This window comes from Homalodisca vitripennis, chromosome 7 (assembly GCF_021130785.1).
Source record: "Homalodisca vitripennis isolate AUS2020 chromosome 7, UT_GWSS_2.1, whole genome shotgun sequence".
Taxonomy (NCBI): Eukaryota; Metazoa; Arthropoda; class Insecta; order Hemiptera; family Cicadellidae; genus Homalodisca; species Homalodisca vitripennis.
The window spans coordinates 21,310,809-21,332,933 of NC_060213.1; the positions used below are offsets into that span (position 1 = coordinate 21,310,809).

Here is a 22,125-nt window from a genome sequence, read left to right on the forward strand (position 1 = left end):
GCAACTGTTGGTCACTTTCTTTATGGATTTCTTCTTCAAGCAATTTTATTCTTTCAACTTTTATGTTTCTAATGTGAATTTAAGTTTTGGTGCTATGTCATTTTAATAGTTTGCACGTTTACGTAGCTTGGATTGCTAACAAAAGTTATATAGAAACCTTGTTAAAATACTGTTTATTGCAATCCAGGGGCTAAATAGGAATTTTGAAGTTGCTTTAGTTTTATCAGTGTTATAATCATCTATAATCGCCTTACATAAGAGTATACCCGATAAGACACAATTAGTTCATATTAAGTAAGAATCTGGCAGGCGCTTTCAAAGTTCTGTTCAAATAAGAAACGTCTATGACACATGAATTCTATGTGGGTACACCTACTAAACATGTTCTCTAGCAGACAATTGGAACTAAATGAATTTATATTGGCCTAATATTTTAACAAAAGGAAGAAGTCACGAGAATGCAAAACCAAAGGTAATAAGAGCATTAACTTACTATGAGTAAGAAAAGACTACGTAAATTAACAATGTTACTCTATTTTTATAATATCTTGAATCTATAAACATTTCCATACAAATAAACCTATAAATTTTACCTTTTGTGACTACAACAATGATTTCAATCGATTTTTACAACTGCTGCAAATTTTGCCAAATGTTACAGTATAATAAGTAATTTTTAACTAATTTGTTATGTTTGAACCTGTATGATTTTAATTTTTGTTTCACAATATAAAGTAGTATTTTTTACAATACAGTACGATAGGTTTACAAGACCATCAATGTTCGGTCTGTGTTTAGGTAAGCAACACAAAGTTCCGCAATTGACCACCAGAGCGCTGCCACCACAACTGGGTCGGTAGTTGTAGATTTCGCTACTTGATCGCAGCACTAGCTGGCGACTGTGGACAGAGAAGTTTCAAACCCGTCTATCTTCACCGCAATTGTTGTATCAACGCTGCATCGATCTCCACGTATGCGAGTTATAACGTGATTCTTGCAAAATAGTGAAGTCGAGTCTGTAAAAGGCAAGTTGTATTTGAATTTTGTAATGTAAGTGTAGTTATGAATCGGGATGCTTTAGCAGTTACTGGTGTTAATGTTACTTGTTTAATAATATCCAAAGGAATCCTCGTTCTGGATGGATTACAACAAGAAACTTGTCAATATCAAGTAATTTGAAACGAAATTACAATGTTTAGTTGAAATATTGAGACAGAGATTGCCGTCTAGAAAAGGCCAGACCCAAAATAGAAAACATTGCTTATCTGATGCCATCACTGCAAATCCATTGTTATAACAAACATACTTATTGCGTAGAATAAGTATTAGGATGCAAGAATATCCAAAGTTTTTGGATATGCTTGTTTTCGCAGCATAAGTTTCAGAAACCACAGTTTTCTGGAAAAAATGCAGACTTCTCAACATACGTCACGTGATTTACCACATATGCTGTACAGCATGTGTCTAGCACACATTCTAAAATTCTAAAATCGTGGATAACGCTATTTCGTTTAAATAAATATACCATTGGCGGTGATGTTTATCCAATGCTGGCAACTCTACCCGCGGCTTTGCAGAATATTTCTTACTGAGTAGCAGGTACGTCATAAAGCGGAAGGTAAATTTCTTGATTATTATGAATAGTAATATTATATATTATTATTATGATAAAATTATTGATATATTGTATGTATAAAATCTAGGGTAAAATGGTACTAAACTCAACATTTCAATTATGTCTTTAGTTCTTAATATCTAATATATGTGAAGGATTATAAATGGAATTTTTTATAAGTTCAACTGGTTTGGTTTTACTTGCTGTGTAATAAACAGTTTGTAACTTAAAATTTTCACATGATTGTGTTGAGAGTACTAATTTTTTTGAGACTCGGACAAAAGTTTAATTAGACATAAACTAGTTATTACATTTTAAATAAAAATTATGATTTCTATTTTTTTGTTTAACTTTAGGTTCTTTTGGCTAGTGCTGCACTGAATGACAACTATTGAATAAGTTAAAATTCTATAAGAAATAGTTAGTTGATTTAATACCTGAATTTTTTTCTAAAGAAAAAGTAGCCTACAACAACACTAAATGTTCAATTTTTATGGGATTCTTTCGCCTTCCCCGGATATTTACCCCCCCCCCCCCCCCCCCACCCGAAAGTTAAGTGTTGTTACGCCACTTCCTCGAAATATCGTGCCCAGTCCAGCAATCCGACATCATTCCTGTAACTTGCATCTCTTATGATGATGTCACAGTTTCTATTTGCTTCTAATGAACTGCTAATTTTAAATAAAACGCACTTTATAATGTTTACAATACACAAGATATTTTAGGTCCGCAATACACATATTTCTTGTAAACTCCAAAATCGATTATATCTATATCAGAATTTAGGTTATAGAGAGGTCTTCATATACACTCTCAATCTGCTACTGATTTTGTGAAGATACTTTGGTGAATTAGAGTAGTGAATTATCTTTATAACATTAATTGATAACCAAGAATTAGTTAACTTTTTAAGGGACAATGTAACGATATTTAGAAATACACTGTACACTTTAATAGCTGAAATTCAGTTCTAGAATTGTGCTAAGACTTCACCAGTATCAGAGCAAAGTATTTTAAAATATTCAGGCGTGTTTAAGGTGAAAATTTGAATATCTATTCAGTGGCAGTTTCTTTTAAATATGCTGACAAAAATTTGGAATAAATTGGATTGGATTAAACAAAAATAGTTCATTCTAACACACAAAGAACCCTCTCGTGTCACCTATTTAACTGACTGACTTACCTGCTATAAAGCAATAGCGTGACAGGGAAAACGTTTCTGATGAGCAGAAGGGAAGGGTAGGAGTGTACTCGTAAAGTTTCCAGATCCGAAATGCGTTGGGTTCACACGCGAGTATCACAGTAGGATTCCGGATCCTAATTTCTAACATAACCCCTAAATTGTGACAGTATGCATCACGAGAGGTAAAATTAGAACTACCATATACTGCATGTGTTAAGTTATGTTTTGATAATTTGCTTCAATTCGGTAAAACTGTAAATTAATTAAATTAATTAAATCAAAAGTAAATCATTTTGTTATGAATACGATAAATGTGTGATAATTGTAGTACAAATAGAAATACCACAAGCAACAATTCAAAATTCTATAATATTGCCTTGAACCTCTGTACAGACTTTCAATCCCCATTTGTTCAAAATGTATGTGAATGTCAGTATGCTATTGACTATTCAAGCATTGTTAGTTCCTCTACAATTTTTGTTTAGTTAGTCCCAACAACGTTGTATTGTTTTATTTTATGTGGGTGGAACAATACAGTTTTACCTTCATTGATAGGACGTACACTGCTTCTTATGTTTGACAAACCTCTGTACATTCTCTAGAAGATCCAACTTTATCAATATTAGCTGATTTAAAGTGATTATATCTCCAAAGTGCATATAAGAGGATGGTTTACTAAGTCTGGTAAATTTCTATAAAAGGGCGGGAAATTTTCAGAACCTGCACTGTTGTTGGTAAGCCTGATATTTCCACAGATATTATAGCAAGCTTCGAATTGCAGCTGTTATTAGTTGATTGTTGGCAGCCATCTGAAGTGGTAACTGCGTAGTTAGTTTTTTTAGGATGGAGAACAACTTTCGTGCGGTCACTAAACATTTTCATTTGAAGAGTTGGACAGCTGCACATATCCAATCAGAGTTGGACTAATTTGTGTGGGTTCTGCACCAACATTGAAGACTAAATAAAAGCTCGCGAGGTAGCTAACATTGTAGACATCTTAACTGGAACTAGTGCATTGCATCTTCCATAAAAAAAACTGGCCACGAAGAAGCTATGTGCGATTTGAGTGCCACCCTTGCTCATTTTGGACAAAACATGGAAACGAAAGAACAATTCTACTCAGAATCTCACACTTGAATATCAAACACTAGCGTAACTTGATAGCCACTAATATTAGCGACAAAGAAAAAATGACTTCTCCTTTTATAGTAGCATATACATTGAATAAACTTTCTAATAACTTGGAACTGATAGATTAGTGTATTGTAGTGTTCACACTAACAGACTATGACTATATGAGTTTAGACTCGCGCCACAGCGCAGCGGTGACTCTGTCAACATTCATTTAAATTCTAAAACGAAATAACGGGAATGAAGTGGAGTAAAGTATCAAGTAATACTTACTTAATAAAATCCATTACCAGTTTCTTTCCTACAGGAACAAAATGTAACCATAAATTAAAGGTTCTTCCACTAAAGCAGTACTGGAACAGTGTTCCAGCACCAGTACACTCCTGCTACTTGTAGAGTAGAAAATTGTATTGTAAAGGTACTATTAATACCATTCTCTTCATCTGGTGCTGCCACCTGTCCAACATTTCCTCACAGTAGTAAAGTTAAAAGTCTTCCAACCCCACTGTTTAAGTACTCCTATAGGGGTAGAGAATTTCTAGAACATTTATCGCAGCATCAGTTTAGGATTTAATTCTAAAAGAGCATGTTTGAGGAACAAAACACAATACAACCCGTGTAATTTTTGGTAAAGTATAATTTTCTTTCACAGTTCCGAAGAAGAAATGTACAATGTGTATTATTTTATACAAAAGTTAAATAGCTTATCATCAAAAACAAGTTTATTGTAAAAGTTGAAGAATTAATAAAATACATAGTAATCATAATAGGGAACAGTGCTATCATGTCGCTAATGTTTGAACTAAACATAATAAGTCTTAACGAATCGTATACATTAATGAAGAAGACAATTATACATACTTAAATGCTTATAACTGACCAACTTTCTCAGATTTATCTACTAAATAATATTCTTGGAAACAGCTAAGTGTATCTAAAATAATGAGTGTATAGTAAGTATTCATTATAATCATATACAGACTACATTTATACTTTCGGAAATCAAACATTTTATTACAGAACTAAATTTTATTTTGATATAACATACCTCTGACTCCAAGAGCATATAAAGATTTAAATTTTTCCTTTTTTAATTTGCCTCACTCACGAAAAGAGAAACCTGGAGTTTTTTTATAAGATCATGAAACTTCAGATCATATACAGGCGACATTTATACTTTCGTGAATCAAACATTTTACTTTGATACTAACTTCAAGGGCATACCAAGATTTAAATTTTTCCTTTTTTTAATTTGCATCTCTTACTCCAGTTTTAGCCAAATACGGATCTACCAGGCGAGTGCAAGTAACTGAATGAGGATCAATTTGGTGACCAACAAATTATTAGCAAATAATTCGATTATGTTTTTTGGACTTTTTGTTGACTGAGGTCTCAATTTTTGACATATTCTGGCAGAAAAACCCTTTTTGGGGATTTAAGAGTGTATTCTGGGTTTTGATGTTGAAATTACTGTCAATCTACTCTTGGGCCAAAAAGTATAGATCTTGTTTTTTTGCCATTAGATACGTAGGGCAAATGGTTTACGAACAATAGTTTTCAGTTTTTATATCAATAACAACGAAAAAGGGTACCTATTTTTGGCGTTTTCAACCACACTGTAACTTTGACAATCCATAGCTCGGGAACTTGAGATCAGATTAAGACCAAACTTGTAAAAGTTAGTTACAGCTGTACTGTTTTGTAGTACAGTATATTAGAACTGTATAAAAAACTATGTTATTAAATTATCACCAATACTTTTATTCTTGACTGCGTGGTTCAAAAATTTTCACTAGTCTCATTCGAAATATGTGTGTTCGCATATTTCAGCCAAAACGATGTTGTTCGTTTACTTTCATTTATTCTGTTTATTACTATGCTGATTTAATAACACAGGAATGCAAAACCTGCTGATTTCTACACAATGGAATCTCATTTTTCCATAGGTACAAGAAATAATGCGGCGTTCGTTCAGGTTGGTTTTTGGAATTGGAACTACGCTCATTAGTAATATGTGTACATACCAGATATTGAAGGCGATCGTAATCGTACATGAGGCTACACCCGATCTAAGGTTAACATTGGTATTTTTGCTCTTGCTTTACTATTTTTATAATTTTGATCTTAGAATATATACATTAAACTTTTCTCAATCACAAAGTGCTATAATTACATTTCTTAAAGCATGGCTTATTTAAAATTTAAAATAAAGATATTTTTGTAAACACATTTACTAAAGCTAGTAATAACAAATGCATCTATGACACTATAAACATGGTAACTATACATAGTAGTATCACAAAAACGAGGAGAGAAGAGAAACATACATTTTTGAGGAGAAAGACATAAGAGTACACAATTCCATTTAATACCCAGGCAGTGTTATACAGGGGATAGTGGGTCTAACCAGGAAGTAAATGAGAGCTAGACAAATAAAGTAAAGGGGATTTTCAAATCAGCCTTTAATGGGAAGCAGTTTTGCTCTGTGGTATACTAAGCTTTTGGTGACGAGATGGTCATATTTCAGTGGACAGTTCTCTGTTATCTGGCAGACCTGCAAATATTGAACGTGTTTCGGCGGCATAAATGCAAACCATCAACCGATTGTACTGGAGTTTGAAGAAGATCTTGGAATCTCAAAATCCCAAGTTTGAAATCTATTTTATGAAGATTTGAAAATAAACCATGTTTTTCGGAAATGTTTTGCTCGGTTGATGACAGACCAATAAAATACTCGTAATTACAGCATTGAAATTGCACAGGGAAATCATAGATTCATTAAATAACAACAAGGAAATGTTAAAAAAAGTTAGTTCTGGTGATAAGACATGATGACTTAAAATTCTAGAAATTTTAAAATTCTTCTAAAAAAGTGAAGATTTGAGAGAGAGAGAGTCCAGGTCGCCGCTGAGTGATGACTCGTGTTCTTGCCAAAATTCAAGATCAGATATTCTTTAGACAAACCTCAGAGATGCAGCAGGAGCTTGGGTGAAGGACAAAGAGAAGAGCAGGTACAGCATGCAAGGATAATAGTTCTAAAGAAAGCAACGGATCAGACATAATCATCCTTATGATTAATAGGGAATTAATCCAGTAAAATTGATGTCGGGATAAAACCATTACCAGAAAGGATTAAAGGGAAAAGACTGGGATTTTATTTGAAGAATATACCTGAGAGGAGGGAAGAGAGAATGAGTAGGAGGGGATTTTGTGCAGAATAGACTCCCAACATTGGGAGACTGTGGAGATTACTGATGATAATATACAAGCATATGGATGACAAAGAATTGTATGCATAGGCCTATATGATAAAATAGAAGTCAACATTTAAAAATTTTTGTTTGTACATCTACTAGTGACTGAACAATATCAATTACATAAATAATACAAAAATATCAGTATGTCTAAATTTAAGTCAAACTTTATTGAATATCACTCAGTGTATCATCGCATGTCTAACAAATCTAAAACCATACTTAAAGTTATAACTAATATACTTATTTACAAAGTTCATAAACTGTACAAATGTTTAAAAAATATACATAAAAATATATTGTTTTGTAAAAATTACAATAACTAAATTACTTCAATAAGTATAGGCTGCATTGGTAAACGTGCAACATTCAATAAATTTATTTTTTACTTATTAAATAACAAATTGTAAATATTATTACAAAATTGGGACATATTTATTACTAAAAGGATTAGATTAAGATTTAATTTATTATATATTCTAAAATATATAAATTATTAGAGCATGATCTAAAATTATCATAATAAAGTAAACACAGATATTCTGCCCTGAAAATAGAACAATATTTGCGATTGTTAACATCATGCAAACTAAAGTCACATTTTTTAATGATTGAGTTTAAAAATCAGTTTTGATAAATTTTAGTAAAATTAATACTTGTAATAAAGGCAATTTTATGACATTTAAATGTGTCTGAACAAAGGATTACACCAATATTAAGTACATAAATTATTAATGAACTTGATAAATACTATTTTGAGTTTCATTTTTTCATCTCTATCACGGCATACTCTGATTCAATATTTGTTGTAGGCTAACCAAAAAATGTGAAGGGCTTGTTCAGGGTGGGGGAGAGGAATTTGTTTATTTGAATTTGGCGCCATGAAGCGAGATGGAGTGGACATGGGTGGAGCGCATGTTCCCTGTTGAAGCGTACTTACCAAACGGATGCCCAATCATCGTCGTGCAAAGTTAATTCCGTGGTCCCGTTTATCACACCCTATGTTTGTGCTGCTATTGTTCCATGGATAGAAACTTCAGAGAAGCTTTGCGTGTGAATAAATTTAATTAGTTCATGGTTTTATAAATAAAACAAACCATTACATCCATATGATTCAAGAGCCTTTCTGGCAAATAGTCAATGAGATGGATGTGGGAGATGCTCGTAGGATTCCAGCAGGACAGGACAATGCAACAGCACACACAGCGCGATTGTCAATGGCAGTTTTGCGGAAAAAACTTTCCAGGACATCTTGTCTCCATAAGAGTTTAGGTTCTAAATAAGTAAGTGCCTCTACCCCAGCCTGTACAATGTAATTAAACAAAGTAAGAGTGCATTTATCTTGTAAATATATACTGTTGTATATGGCCGATCTAGCCATCTGGACTTGTTTTGAACTCTTTCGTGAGTATGGGTAGATAACATCAGTTTCACACCTGGTAGACCTTTTGTGCCAACAATAATTAATTAAGAGCCTTTTTTAATTAATAAAATAGGGTTGATTATCTGCATTGCTCTTTCTTTAGATAGGATGATACAGCAATAAAAATTGCATTCTAGTCTGATGATATTCGCTAACCAGCGAGTGGCAAATCACTAACCGCATATGTTGAGATTTTGGGGTGCAGTATAAGGGTAGATCGATATATGTCTAATCTACAGCGGGAGTTGACTGTTGGAGTTGGTTGATTTCGCTAATGTTCTTGATAGACAAGACGTTTGACTGGAGAGGTTGGCTCAGAACTGGCTTCCTCTTTTTCCAGGGAAGATGACTAAGATTAATGCCCTAATTTGTATCTCATGGATCTCAACAGGAGGCGGCCAATATTCCTACCCCGCCCCCCCCCCCAACCACACACATCCAGAATATCCTGTCACTCCAGAAGCGGTGCTAAGGTTCTTTTAGGATAAGGTGCAATTTCCAGCTCCTTGTCCTACAAGAAAAAAACTTAATGTCTACTAGTCATGAATGTGTATTTTGTTCACTAGTAAAAAGGTTTCATAAAGTATCATCCAGACTGAAGTTTCTCACAGCTATATAACAATATATATTCACAAAGATTTACAACACTTTTTCAAAATATTCAAATATTTACATATTGACTTTATACAAAACAAATACTTCGATTAGTAGTGGATTAATTTTAAATTAAACATGTACAGGTTTGACATATATTTCATAAACAGGGTTGCACTGAGTTCTCATGACACTTTCTGAAAAATATATATATTAAATTTATAACAGAGGGAAACAGTTGAGACTATAGTTGCTGCACTGATGCATGTACTTACATAATACATCGACTCAACATTTAAAGATTTAAACGTGTCTTAAAAGTTAACAATAGCCATTTAATATTTTATCGATGGAAGAAAAAAGTTCACATTGAAATATATGATTAAAAGGGTTTGTAACAGACCCCAGATTTTATGTTAAATTTTTAAGAACTATTTACAATTAATATTTGACGTATAATCCAAAAATAGGTTTAAAATGGAGGTGGACAGTTACGGATTTATCTGATCGCTTGACAGTTTCTCAGGGGCTTGACTATGCTCATGGCTCGTTGCGTGGCTATGATAGCATGAGTCGTTGCCTGCAACACAAAAACACAATGTGACTGTGATACAACATATACATACACAAATGGAGGTGGACAGTTACGGATTTATCTGATCGCTTGACAGTTTCTCAGGGGCTTGACTATGCTCATGGCTCGTTGCGTGGCTATGATAGCATGCGTCGTTGCCTGCAACACAAAAACACAATGTGACTGTGATACAACATATACATACACAAATGGAGGTGGACAGTTACGGATTTATCTGATCGCTTGACAGTTTCTCAGGGGCTTGACTATGCTCATGGCTCGTTGCGTGGCTATGATAGCATGCGTCGTTGCCTGCAACACAAAAACACAATGTGACTGTGATACAACATATACATACACAAATGGAGGTGGACAGTTACGGATTTATCTGATCGCTTGACAGTTTCTCAGGGGCTTGACTATGCTCATGGCTCGTTGCGTGGCTATGATAGCATGAGTCGTTGCCTGCAACACAAAAACACAATGTGACTGTGATACAACATATACATACACAAATGGAGGTGGACAGTTACGGATTTATCTGATCGCTTGACAGTTTCTCAGGGGCTTGACTATGCTCATGGCTCGTTGCGTGGCTATGATAGCATGAGTCGTTGCCTGCAACACAAAAACACAATGTGACTGTGATACAACATATACATACACAAATGGAGGTGGACAGTTACGGATTTATCTGATCGCTTGACAGTTTCTCAGGGGCTTGACTATGCTCATGGCTCGTTGCGTGGCTATGATAGCATGAGTCGTTGCCTGCAACACAAAAACACAATGTGACTGTGATACAACATATACATACACAAATGGAGGTGGACAGTTACGGATTTATCTGATCGCTTGACAGTTTCTCAGGGGCTTGACTATGCTCATGGCTCGTTGCGTGGCTATGATAGCATGAGTCGTTGCCTGCAACACAAAAACACAATGTGACTGTGATACAACATATACATACACAAATGGAGGTGGACAGTTACGGATTTATCTGATCGCTTGACAGTTTCTCAGGGGCTTGACTATGCTCATGGCTCGTTGCGTGGCTATGATAGCATGAGTCGTTGCCTGCAACACAAAAACACAATGTGACTGTGATACAACATATACATACACAAATGGAGGTGGACAGTTACGGATTTATCTGATCGCTTGACAGTTTCTCAGGGGCTTGACTATGCTCATGGCTCGTTGCGTGGCTATGATAGCATGAGTCGTTGCCTGCAACACAAAAACACAATGTGACTGTGATACAACATATACATACACAAATAATACTCATTATATGGACTGATATAGCGCCTTGATATGTTTTAAAGCTGAATAAGATATTTTTCTCATTTTACTACCTACCTATATGGTGTGTTTCTAAACCCTTTTTATTTCGTGAAAAACCATCCAAAGCTAAATCTGTGGAGCTAAATAAAGCTGCTTTCTTGGAAATTCTAGCCATAAAATTTAGTTTCAGATATGGGTTTTTGTTAAGCTTATAAAACAAACACAGTAACAATATAAAATAAACATGCAAGAGAAGTACTTTTCAAAATATGTTTATACCACTTGACTAAATAATAATTTCAAACAATATTACATACATGCAACGCGAAACTTAAACAAACAAATTAACCATTACGTAAGCAACAGCGAAGAAATTACAAACATGAAAATTAAACACGATATTCTTCTTATCTCAGACTCGTATCAAAGATCGAAAAGTACCGAACTTCATACCAATCAATACATTTATATCAGCTATTGAATGCTACCATTACTTTTGTCGAAAAGCAGTACAGGATGCTTTATAAGATAATTTTATTATATATATATATATCTCTTTTATGGGGCGGTTCCATTGTAATTTCAAAAATTCAGGAAATAAAAAAAGATAGGGTGGCATTTTACGATATTTTTTAATAAGCCGTCTCATCATTAGTTTTGAATAAAAATATCGTCTCTTTACATTTGTGCAGTTAGTTGCAATAAATTTACCCACAAACCCCTGATTTTTTAACGTTTTGGTGTACCCTGTACATAAGCGGCAAGGTAGGTTCAAACTTTTTGCATCAAAATAATCAGTGAAGAAATAACTTTAAAATGAGGTATAACTCAACATACCTTTACATTTGGAAATTTTCCAAAAACCACCCCTACCCCCCAAAAAACTACCCTATTGGGGAGTTTTAGAGATTTTAAAATAATTCCTCCAAATTCTTTGGTGTGGAAATAGGGGGGGGGGGTTAATCTACCTCGTTTGGTTTGGCTGCTATACGTACTGTACGGGTGGTCTGCCTCACCCTGTACAGAAGGGTGTCGTTGCTCACTTGGTGACTCACCCTGAGTTTCCTGCGAGCATTGAATGTGCGGAGGCGCTCCTGAGCGTCCAGCATGTGTCGAGTAGCGACAGTGGAGCCGCAGACCCAAGGGTGTCTCAGGGCCTCCTCGGCCGTCAGTCGCCGAGACGGGTTCTCCTGCAGCATCTGCAAATGTAACAAGTTAACCTGGAGTTAACACGAAGACACATACTACAGATACCACAGTAGGTGTCGCAGACCCAGGGGTGTCTCAGGGTCTCCTCAGCCGTCAGTCGCCGAGACGGGTTCTCCTGCAGCATCTGCGAATGTAACAAGTTAACCTGGAGTTAACACGAAGACACATACTACAGATACCACAGTAGGTGTCGCAGACTCAGGGGTGTCTCAGGGTCTCCTCAGCCGTCAGTCGCCGAGACTGAGTTCTCCTGCAGCATCTGCGAATGTAACAAGTTAACCTGGAGTTAACACGAAGACACATACTACAGATACCACAGTAGGTGTCGCGGAACAGGCTTCACTGAGGTCGCATGCAGTATTTTAAGTCTACAGCTCTTCCAATTTTCAGGATGTCCTGCGGACTGATAGACAAGCAGACAACAGACAGACAAAATAAAACTGTGACTACCTATTAAGTGATAGACTTCAGTGACGCTTACCCAAATTTCATTGTTGGACATCCACCAGTTGTTACAAATGTATTTATTCTATTTCTTTCTCGTTGCCATCATGATTACCTATAAGAGCAGTGAAAAATATTCGCTAATGTCAGCCAAATCGCATAGCGTGACATCCGCCATCATCGAACTCGATGTTGTCTACACAATATAGACACGAACCTTCTTGTAATATTTTAAATCTTAACTAAGTTTCTTTTTAAGATATAGTGTAGACAGCCAGATACACATACAGAAATGAAATTTCTGATGGACTCCCTGTCCACCTAAGATTTAAACTCCTACAAGGTTGGTTCATGCTTCAGTCCAACTTTTCCTTAAGGTTATAAAGTTGAGAGCTAAAGTACCTTGGTGATGAGGTGGCGAGCACTGGCCGAGACGTCACTCCATAAACCCTCACATTCCCTGTCCACCTGAGCCATCAACTCCTCCAAGGTTGGCTCTGACCCCCACAGCCTACAATACAGCACACGTTTCAATACCATGTATAATTACCATATGTTCTTGATTTCATACATGTTAAATTTACTTGGAATCGTTCAAATTTATAAATGTTTTAAAATACACAACTGGATACTCTTATAAAAGTTGAATCGCTTATGAACTGTTTTTACATGGATTGATTTACATGACATAATTCTGAATTCTAGGTTTCTTAACGTTAAAATCAATCACTTTGGAAGTTACGTTATCAGCACCAAATGGGTCAATAACCCTCAAAATCTCAACAGATCTGCTTTCATAAATGCATACAAAATGAAAGAATACACTTTATTCCGGTAATTTTGGTAAGTATTCTATTACACCTTACAGCATTTAAACTATTAGCATCTGTATCTTATTTCTTCATCAGGATTTCAGCACTAAACGTGAATTTTATTCAAGTATGATTACTAACTTTTAAGCTATTAGAGTCATTTTACAGTTTATATATAGTAACCTCAATTGTAGAATAGAATATGCTAAAAAAGTCATGATGGTTTCCTTATCTTTTGCCTTGCACACTTTGGAGCAGGCAAATGTTTTCACTAATGACTAAAGACTACTACTGTTCCATGTATCTGAAAAGAAATGGCCGCCTCTCCTAAATTAAATGAGATAAATAAAAATTATTTTTAACCCTTTTCAACGACTGATTCACATGGGAATGACTAACAAAATACGACAATCGTACATCATTTAATCCCTTAAAGATATGTAATAACTTTTTATATCAACTGTTTTATTAATTTTAGCTCAGCCTTTATGTTGGAATTTTTTCCCACTAGAAGAAGTTATAAAATACATGTTTCGAAACTGAAGGGTTTTTTACTTTATTAACAACTTATTGAAATTAAACAAATCTACTATTAAAAACACACTACTACTTACATGATGTAGATGAGTATCCCCAGGCTCCAAATATCTGCCGAACATCTCAGCGCTGTCGTTGACAGTTCTGAGTCAAAATGTGGAGCTGAAATCAAGACACAGGAAAAACTAACTTTATTGTATACCCACTATTATGCGTTTTTCATGCTAACATTATTAGTCAAGTAATATTAACAGAATACTACTCAGCATCGCAGAGATACACACTCTAACCTATCCTGTATGTTACTCTGAAGTACCTGCAATCAACAATTCTTTTTTTTTAAATAGCCTACTACTGTAATCTCTGATAAAAGAGTACAAATACTCAAATTTGAGCGTTAACCACAAACGAAATAAGTACCAGTTAACAATTACGTAGTAAAGCTACAATAATTGAGGATACATTAAAATTTATATTGTTTACTTTCATGATAGATATGTATATTATACATTAGATTTTTGATACATAAAGCAAACAATAACTTCTAGTTTTTCTTTTTTAAAGAACGGGAAAGTAACGATCAGAAATACTCATAAGCATCAGAATGTGCTGAGGTGCCAACCTCGCATTTGTAACACACTCATCTGCCTAGATTGTTATATGATGTGTTCTTGAACTTACACATAAGATCAGTATTGAACTTTTCGAGCGCCACCATTTTGATTAGGATTAGCCTTTTGAGGTCTAATTTGCTGCCTAATGTTCTATTAACTAAGACCTTTAAATAGTTGCACATCGATCATTGTTTATATTTAAGATTTTTCCACAGACTCCTTACGAGCCATCCCCCTGAGGTGGTGAAGAGCTACTGATTGCATCAAAAAATTCAATTTTATGGCCTATGTCACTGTACTAAGTTTTAGGCTTATAGGTTTACAGGTACAGGGATATTAAACCGTTTTAAGACTTTTAAGCAGCCCTGTATGTATATTTGGTACTTTGGTATTGTCTGGACACCAGTCTGGCCCTATCTACTGTGTGTTATTATGTTACGGTATATAAATAGGTAAATAAATACGTATGTATTATATACACGAAACAGTAAAGATAACACCTATGAAATCACATCTTAACTCGCCCAACGTGATATGACGTCAGGAAAGTACAGATTGGAAATTCCCCTGACAATTTGTGTGGACTTCGGTTCGGCACGAACCTTCAGAAACATCCCTTTGCTAAATTAGTTACATATTTAGCATTTTTTTTTTTAACTGGCTTATGAACTATTCAAAGAACAATTACATCCTGTTTTGCATTAAAAATACCTTAAAATATGGCAGTTCTGTACACCAGTACAAGACAAATACTAGGGACATGTTTCGCAGTGCTTAGCACCGGATCTCATTCAAGGGCTGGTTTAAATTCATTAAAGTGCTGCCTGGATGGCTCGAACGAGAACTAATCACATCAAAAGGCTAAACTAAAATGCTACTTAGTGGTTCTGTTTTTTCTTAAACAATAGTTACTTAGTTGAAATTACAGGGTGACTGAATGGTTTAAACATTCCATTAGACAACTTGATATTTGCTATGCAAAACATTCTTCATTGTCTTAAAGCGATAAATAAATTTTATGTTCAGTATGGTTTTTCCATAAGAAACTTTATTTTGAATAGAAGTTATACACTATTAGTATAAACAAATGGTGGTATTTTTATCAAATAGCGTAACTCAATCGCTTTTAGACACTCAAATCTAAGTTTCAGACGTGAAATATTTATAAATTTGAGAAGAATTCCAATTTTTAACACAATTTTAACCACAAAGTGGTTAATTGTTATCCCGCATGTTAAACAAATTATGGTATTTTTTATGAAATAGCGTAACTCAGTCGCTTTTAGACACTCAAATTTATGTTTCAGACGTGAAATATTTATAAATTTGAGAAGAATTCCAATTTTTAACACAGTTTTAATTGTTATCCCCATGTTAAAACCAGAGTTTCAGTTACGCGGTCGTCATCTAACCACAGCACCCTCTTAATTTGGCCTATCACCAATGTAACAAAGGGAGTTATTTGTTTTTACTTGGAATCCGAACCACTTGGATTTCGGTTTTTTTTAATTCAGCAGTTGTGTGTTTCAATTAAATCGTGCCGATCTAATTTATTAAAATTTAGTTTCATCATATGTATTCCATACCGTCCAGTGCAATGTGCTCTTTAATCGGATTCATCTCCACCCAAAAACTAACGTCTTGTTACACCATTGACTTTAATGTACTCTAGTATCCCCATCTCCCAGAATCTGGCTTAAAGGCCCACAGATAATTTTTTACTCCAGTCAGATATTTACTCCATATTATTTTCATAGTAATAAACTATATCTGAAATATTGTTTAAATCCATGTACAGGTGACACATTTGTGTGGTTAACAAATAAAACTGTAACAACTCAAGCTTGATAATTCGCACAAACTAAAATTTCAGGTTAAGTCTGAGACACGTTTAAAATTAAAATCAACAGTACAATCGCGTGTTCTGAAATTCATAAATGGAGTGATATCTCCGACGTATAGTCACGTAATCTGAACTTCGACCAGTTGTTAATAAAAACTTGATATTTTACAATGACAAACCTCCCAACAATTACAGACAAAGGTGGATATTGGAAATTTATTATGCGGATTTAAGCCTGACCTGGGATCAGTAGGCCGCTATTATATGCGTGGTGAGAGACAACCATTGAAACCTCACTTTCACTTTGTGGTAAAAATTTTAGTTTACTAATCTGAAAGTAAACATGTTTTGTTTCCGCTATTTTTAAATGCTGGGGATCTCTGCATCCTTTTCCTTGTGTCTTAAATCCACTCATGAGGAAACAACATTGTTTCTACTTAAAAGATAATAAACGCGTGTTTACTCCTTCATAGCTTTCTGTCTTGGTGTACAATCTAATAGAAAAAATCTGAGGGGTAAATTCAATATTGTATGTGTAAGCCAATGTTACCTGAGTATATCTGTGGTGTTGTAGGAGACTGACTAAGTTTACTCCTTCATAGCTTTCTGTCTTGGTGTACAATCTAATAGAATAAATCTGAGGGGTAAATTCAATATTGCATGTGTAAGCCAATGTTACCTGAGTATATCTGTGGTGTTGTAGGAGACTGACTAAGTTTACTCATTCATAGCTTTCTGTCTTGGTGTACAATCTAATAGAATAAATCTGAGGGGTAAATTCAATATTGTATGTGTAAGCCAATGTTACCTGAGTATATCTGTGGTGTTGTAGGAGACTGACTAAGTTTACTCATTCATAGCTTTCTGTCTTGGTGTACAATCTAATAGAATAAATCTGAGGGGTAAATTCAATATTGTATGTGTAAGCCAATGTTACCTGAGTATATCTGTGGTGTTGTAGGAGACTGACTAAGTTTACTCCTTCATAGCTTTCTGTCTTGGTGTACAATCTAATAGAATAAATCTGAGGGGTAAATTCAATATTGCATGTGTAAGCCAATGTTACCTGAGTATATCTGTGGTGTTGTAGGAGACTGACTAAGTTTACTCATTCATAGCTTTCTGTCTTGGTGTACAATCTAATAGAATAAATCTGAGGGGTAAATTCAATATTGTATGTGTAAGCCAATGTTACCTGAGTATATCTGTGGTGTTGTAGGAGACTGACTAAGTTTACTCATTCATAGCTTTCTGTCTTGGTGTACAATCTAATAGAATAAATCTGAGGGGTAAATTCAATATTGCATGTGTAAGCCAATGTTACCTGAGTATATCTGTGGTGTTGTAGGAGACTGACTAAGTTTACTCCTTCATAGCTTTCTGTCTTGGTGTACAATCTAATAGAATAAATCTGAGGGTAAATTCAATATTGTATGTGTAAGCCAATGTTACCTGAGTATATCTGTGGTGTTGTAGGAGACTGACTAAGTTTACTCATTCATAGCTTTCTGTCTTGGTGTACAATCTAATAGAATAAATCTGAGGGGTAAATTCAATATTGTATGTGTAAGCCAATGTTACCTGAGTATATCTGTGGTGTTGTAGGAGACTGACTAAGTTTACTCATTCATAGCTTTCTGTCTTGGTGTACAATCTAATAGAATAAATCTGAGGGGTAAATTCAATATTGTATGTGTAAGCCAATGTTACCTGAGTATATCTGTGGTGTTGTAGGAGACTGACTAAGTTTACTCATTCATAGCTTTCTGTCTTGGTGTACAATCTAATAGAATAAATCTGAGGGGTAAATTCAATATTGTATGTGTAAGCCAATGTTACCTGAGTATATCTGTGGTGTTGTAGGAGACTGACTAAGTTTACTCATTCATAGCTTTCTGTCTTGGTGTACAATCTAATAGAATAAATCTGAGGGGTAAATTCAATATTGTATGTGTAAGCCAATGTTACCTGAGTATATCTGTGGTGTTGTAGGAGACTGACTAAGTTTACTCATTCATAGCTTTCTGTCTTGGTGTACAATCTAATAGAATAAATCTGAGGGGTAAATTCAATATTGTATGTGTAAGCCAATGTTACCTGAGTATATCTGTGGTGTTGTAGGAGACTGACTAAGTTTACTCATTCATAGCTTTCTGTCTTGGTGTACAATCTAATAGAATAAATCTGAGGGGTAAATTCAATATTGTATGTGTAAGCCAATGTTACCTGAGTATATCTGTGGTGTTGTAGGAGACTGACTAAGTTTACTCATTCATAGCTTTCTGTCTTGGTGTACAATCTAATAGAATAAATCTGAGGGGTAAATTCAATATTGTATGTGTAAGCCAATGTTACCTGAGTATATCTGTGGTGTTGTAGGAGACTGACTAAGTTTACTCCTTCATAGCTTTCTGTCTTGGTGTACAATCTAATAGAATAAATCTGAGGGGTAAATTCAATATTGTATGTGTAAGCCAATGTTACCTGAGTATATCTGTGGTGTTGTAGGAGACTGACTAAGTTTACTCCATTCATAGCTTTCTGTCTTGGTGTACAATCTAATAGAATAAATCTGAGGGGTAAAATTCAATATTGTATGTGTAAGCCAAACCTGTGTATATCTGTGGTGTGTGTGTTAGGACTGACTAAGTTTACTCCATTCATAGCTTTCTGTCTTGGTGTACAATCTAATAGAATAAATCTGAGGGGTAAATTCAATATTGTATGTGTAAGCCAATGTTACCTGAGTATATCTGTGGTGTTGTAGGAGACTGACTAAGTTTACTCATTCATAGCTTTCTGTCTTGGTGTACAATCTAATAGAATAAATCTGAGGGGTAAATTCAATATTGTATGTGTAAGCCAATGTTACCTGAGTATATCTGTGGTGTTGTAGGAGACTGACTAAGTTTACTCATTCATAGCTTTCTGTCTTGGTGTACAATCTAATAGAATAAATCTGAGGGGTAAATTCAATATTGCATGTGTAAGCCAATGTTACCTGAGTATATCTGTGGTGTTGTAGGAGACTGACTAAGTTTACTCCTTCATAGCTTTCTGTCTTGGTGTACAATCTAATAGAATAAATCTGAGGGGTAAATTCAATATTGTATGTGTAAGCCAATGTTACCTGAGTATATCTGTGGTGTTGTAGGAGACTGACTAAGTTTACTCATTCATAGCTTTCTGTCTTGGTGTACAATCTAATAGAATAAATCTGAGGGGTAAATTCAATATTGTATGTGTAAGCCAATGTTACCTGAGTATATCTGTGGTGTTGTAGGAGACTGACTAAGTTTACTCCTTCATAGCTTTCTGTCTTGGTGTACAATCTAATAGAATAAATCTGAGGGGGTAAATTCAATATTGTATGTGTAAGCCAATGTTACCTGTTGTATATCTGTGGTGTTGTAGGAGAACTGACTAAAGTTTGGGCATGGGCATCTCTGACAGCTTCAGTTTGGGCGTTGGGAGCTTCAGTCTGGTAGAGCAGGTTCTCCGGGAACACTGCCCCATGTGGCTGGTCTTGGCTGTGAAGATACTGTCGCAGAAAACACAAATCTTTATACTAGTTACAACGCAAAGGGCACAGTAAGACTATACTTTAAAAAACTTTCTGTTCGAGCTCCTGTGACATCATGCGATTATTTCTTAAGGCATTACCTTACTCGTTCCTTTGTTTGTATTTGACATTGCACCACTTTTTGTTTCATAAAATTATGTGTTCTTCTTTATTTTCCTGCTCCCTACTGTTTAATTTTACACGGATACAAGAACGAACTCTGTACCAAATTCGAAATGAATGGACGTTTCGAAAATTTAAGCAATAATCTCACAGAATGGGGGTTCCTTTGGACTGTCCTCGTTTTTTTCAAATAGGAGATTTATTTTTTGTGTAACCTGTTACTTGAGATATTTACATGTATTTACATTTTGAATTTTTTAGGAATATCTATAAAAACGTTCCGGACTTTTCAATTCAAACTAGTTCTCAGAAGTTCGAACATTTGGACTGTCCACTTCTAGGTTTAATCAATTAATTTGGTATTAAGTAAGACATTCTTATATGAAGAGAGGTAAAGTAGTTAATTAGTACACATCGTCTCAGATTACACTTAATCGTACAGTAAAAATACATAAAATGTATAAAACATCTACCAAAATTTATAAAATTTTATAGCCCAATATAATTAATTATATTCGAAGGATATAATTTAATACAGCATATTCTTGAAAAATATTTTAGGGAATTATATTACTAATTAAGTTGATGAATCAACAAGAAAACTATAATTAAATGCTACTTAAAACCAATTAAATGCGGTTCAAAATCACACGCCAAGCTACAGAAGTTAAAGGACAACCCAATTAAAGTTTTGTGATGATAACAAAAACCTTTCATACAATGAGTTACAGTAATTTACAGTTTGTCAACAGCAGCCTGTACAGTTAGAGCAGCTGTCGGGTGGAGGGAAGTAATTTCCGAGGGTTTAGGGAGTATTTGCCACGGGATATTGAAATAAGCAGCTTCTGCCAAAGTTGGTCTGGCTGGAATCATTTAGTCAAAAACAAGATCCCGCTTTAGTGCCTCACCGGAACTGGGTTATTATTAATCCGTTCTTGGGATTCACAGGAATTAAAGCAGATTAACAAATACAGTGAGGCTCCAGAGAAAGAACTTTTTTGCCATTTAAATATGCCATTAAGTATGCGATAACAAGATCTAAATTAAATTAATTCCTTCTAAACTACTGTACTATGGCTGTCTATGTAAATAGCAGCTTCTATCAAAGTTGGTCTGATTGGAATAATTAGTCGAATACAGTATCCGTTTTGGTATTTCACGGAACTGGATTATTATTTATCCTCTCTTGGGATTTAACACGATCTAAACAGTTTCACAGAATTTGTTGTTATTCAAACCATGGGATATTCGATAAAGGATCTAAAAGTAAATTAAACTCCTTCGGTTTTGAACTTCAGTCCTATGGCTGTCTATGTAAGAGCAGCTTTTTCTTTTTACATTATTAGCTTTTTCAGCTTTCATATTTTTATTTCTTGTTGCTATTTTGCTCACCACCTCAACTGTACTATCGACATTTATTAGACTCATTAGATTAAAGCGCTTTTAGCTAAAGTAGCACTCTTTTGCACCAGCCTCACCAAAGATCTCTTGCAACATCTTTACCCTACATAAGTAACTATAGTTGAATTGATTACAAAATTCTGTAGGACTGGGACCGGTGGAGGGGGGCCGCGGTCGACGGCTGAGAGCAGCCAATCAGCTTCGAGTAAACAGCACAGCGTTGCCGTTTTCACATCCGCACGTCACTCCTCAGTCTCAGTCTCTGCCCAGTAACCGATTCGTGCTTTTTCACTTTGTAGTCTCGTGTTCTGTGCAACTGTAGTGGTGTTACCGTTGTTTAACAGACCTTTTCAGGGGACGTAGGCCTACAGTAGTGTAACAAACTATTTTGTACTTTCATAACCTTCGTACTGGTAGTTAATGATATTATATTTACATCATGAATGCAGGAAATCAAACTGTGAATCGTCGTGGGCGTCCGCGCATTCATCTCAAGCGTTTACATTATCAGAACGTAGG

At 35.0% G+C, this 22,125-nt stretch overlaps 1 protein-coding gene across 1 annotated transcript in view; it reads right to left on the bottom strand.

The window, feature by feature from the left end:
* Window positions 1-10,899: 10,899 nt before the first annotated feature.
* LOC124366635 (calcium/calmodulin-dependent protein kinase type IV-like) overlaps window positions 10,900-22,125 on the bottom strand; it is a 162,171-nt gene continuing 150,945 nt past the window's right edge. The window contains exons 6-11 of the mRNA XM_046823233.1: window positions 19,910-20,061; window positions 17,071-17,114; window positions 14,141-14,225; window positions 13,117-13,225; window positions 12,117-12,260; window positions 10,900-11,004 (exon numbers count right to left, since the gene is read on the bottom strand). Of these exons, the coding sequence (XP_046679189.1) occupies window positions 10,924-11,004; window positions 12,117-12,260; window positions 13,117-13,225; window positions 14,141-14,225; window positions 17,071-17,114; window positions 19,910-20,061 (615 nt within the window). The 3' untranslated portion in view covers window positions 10,900-10,923. The remainder of the gene's footprint in view (window positions 11,005-12,116; window positions 12,261-13,116; window positions 13,226-14,140; window positions 14,226-17,070; window positions 17,115-19,909; window positions 20,062-22,125) is intronic.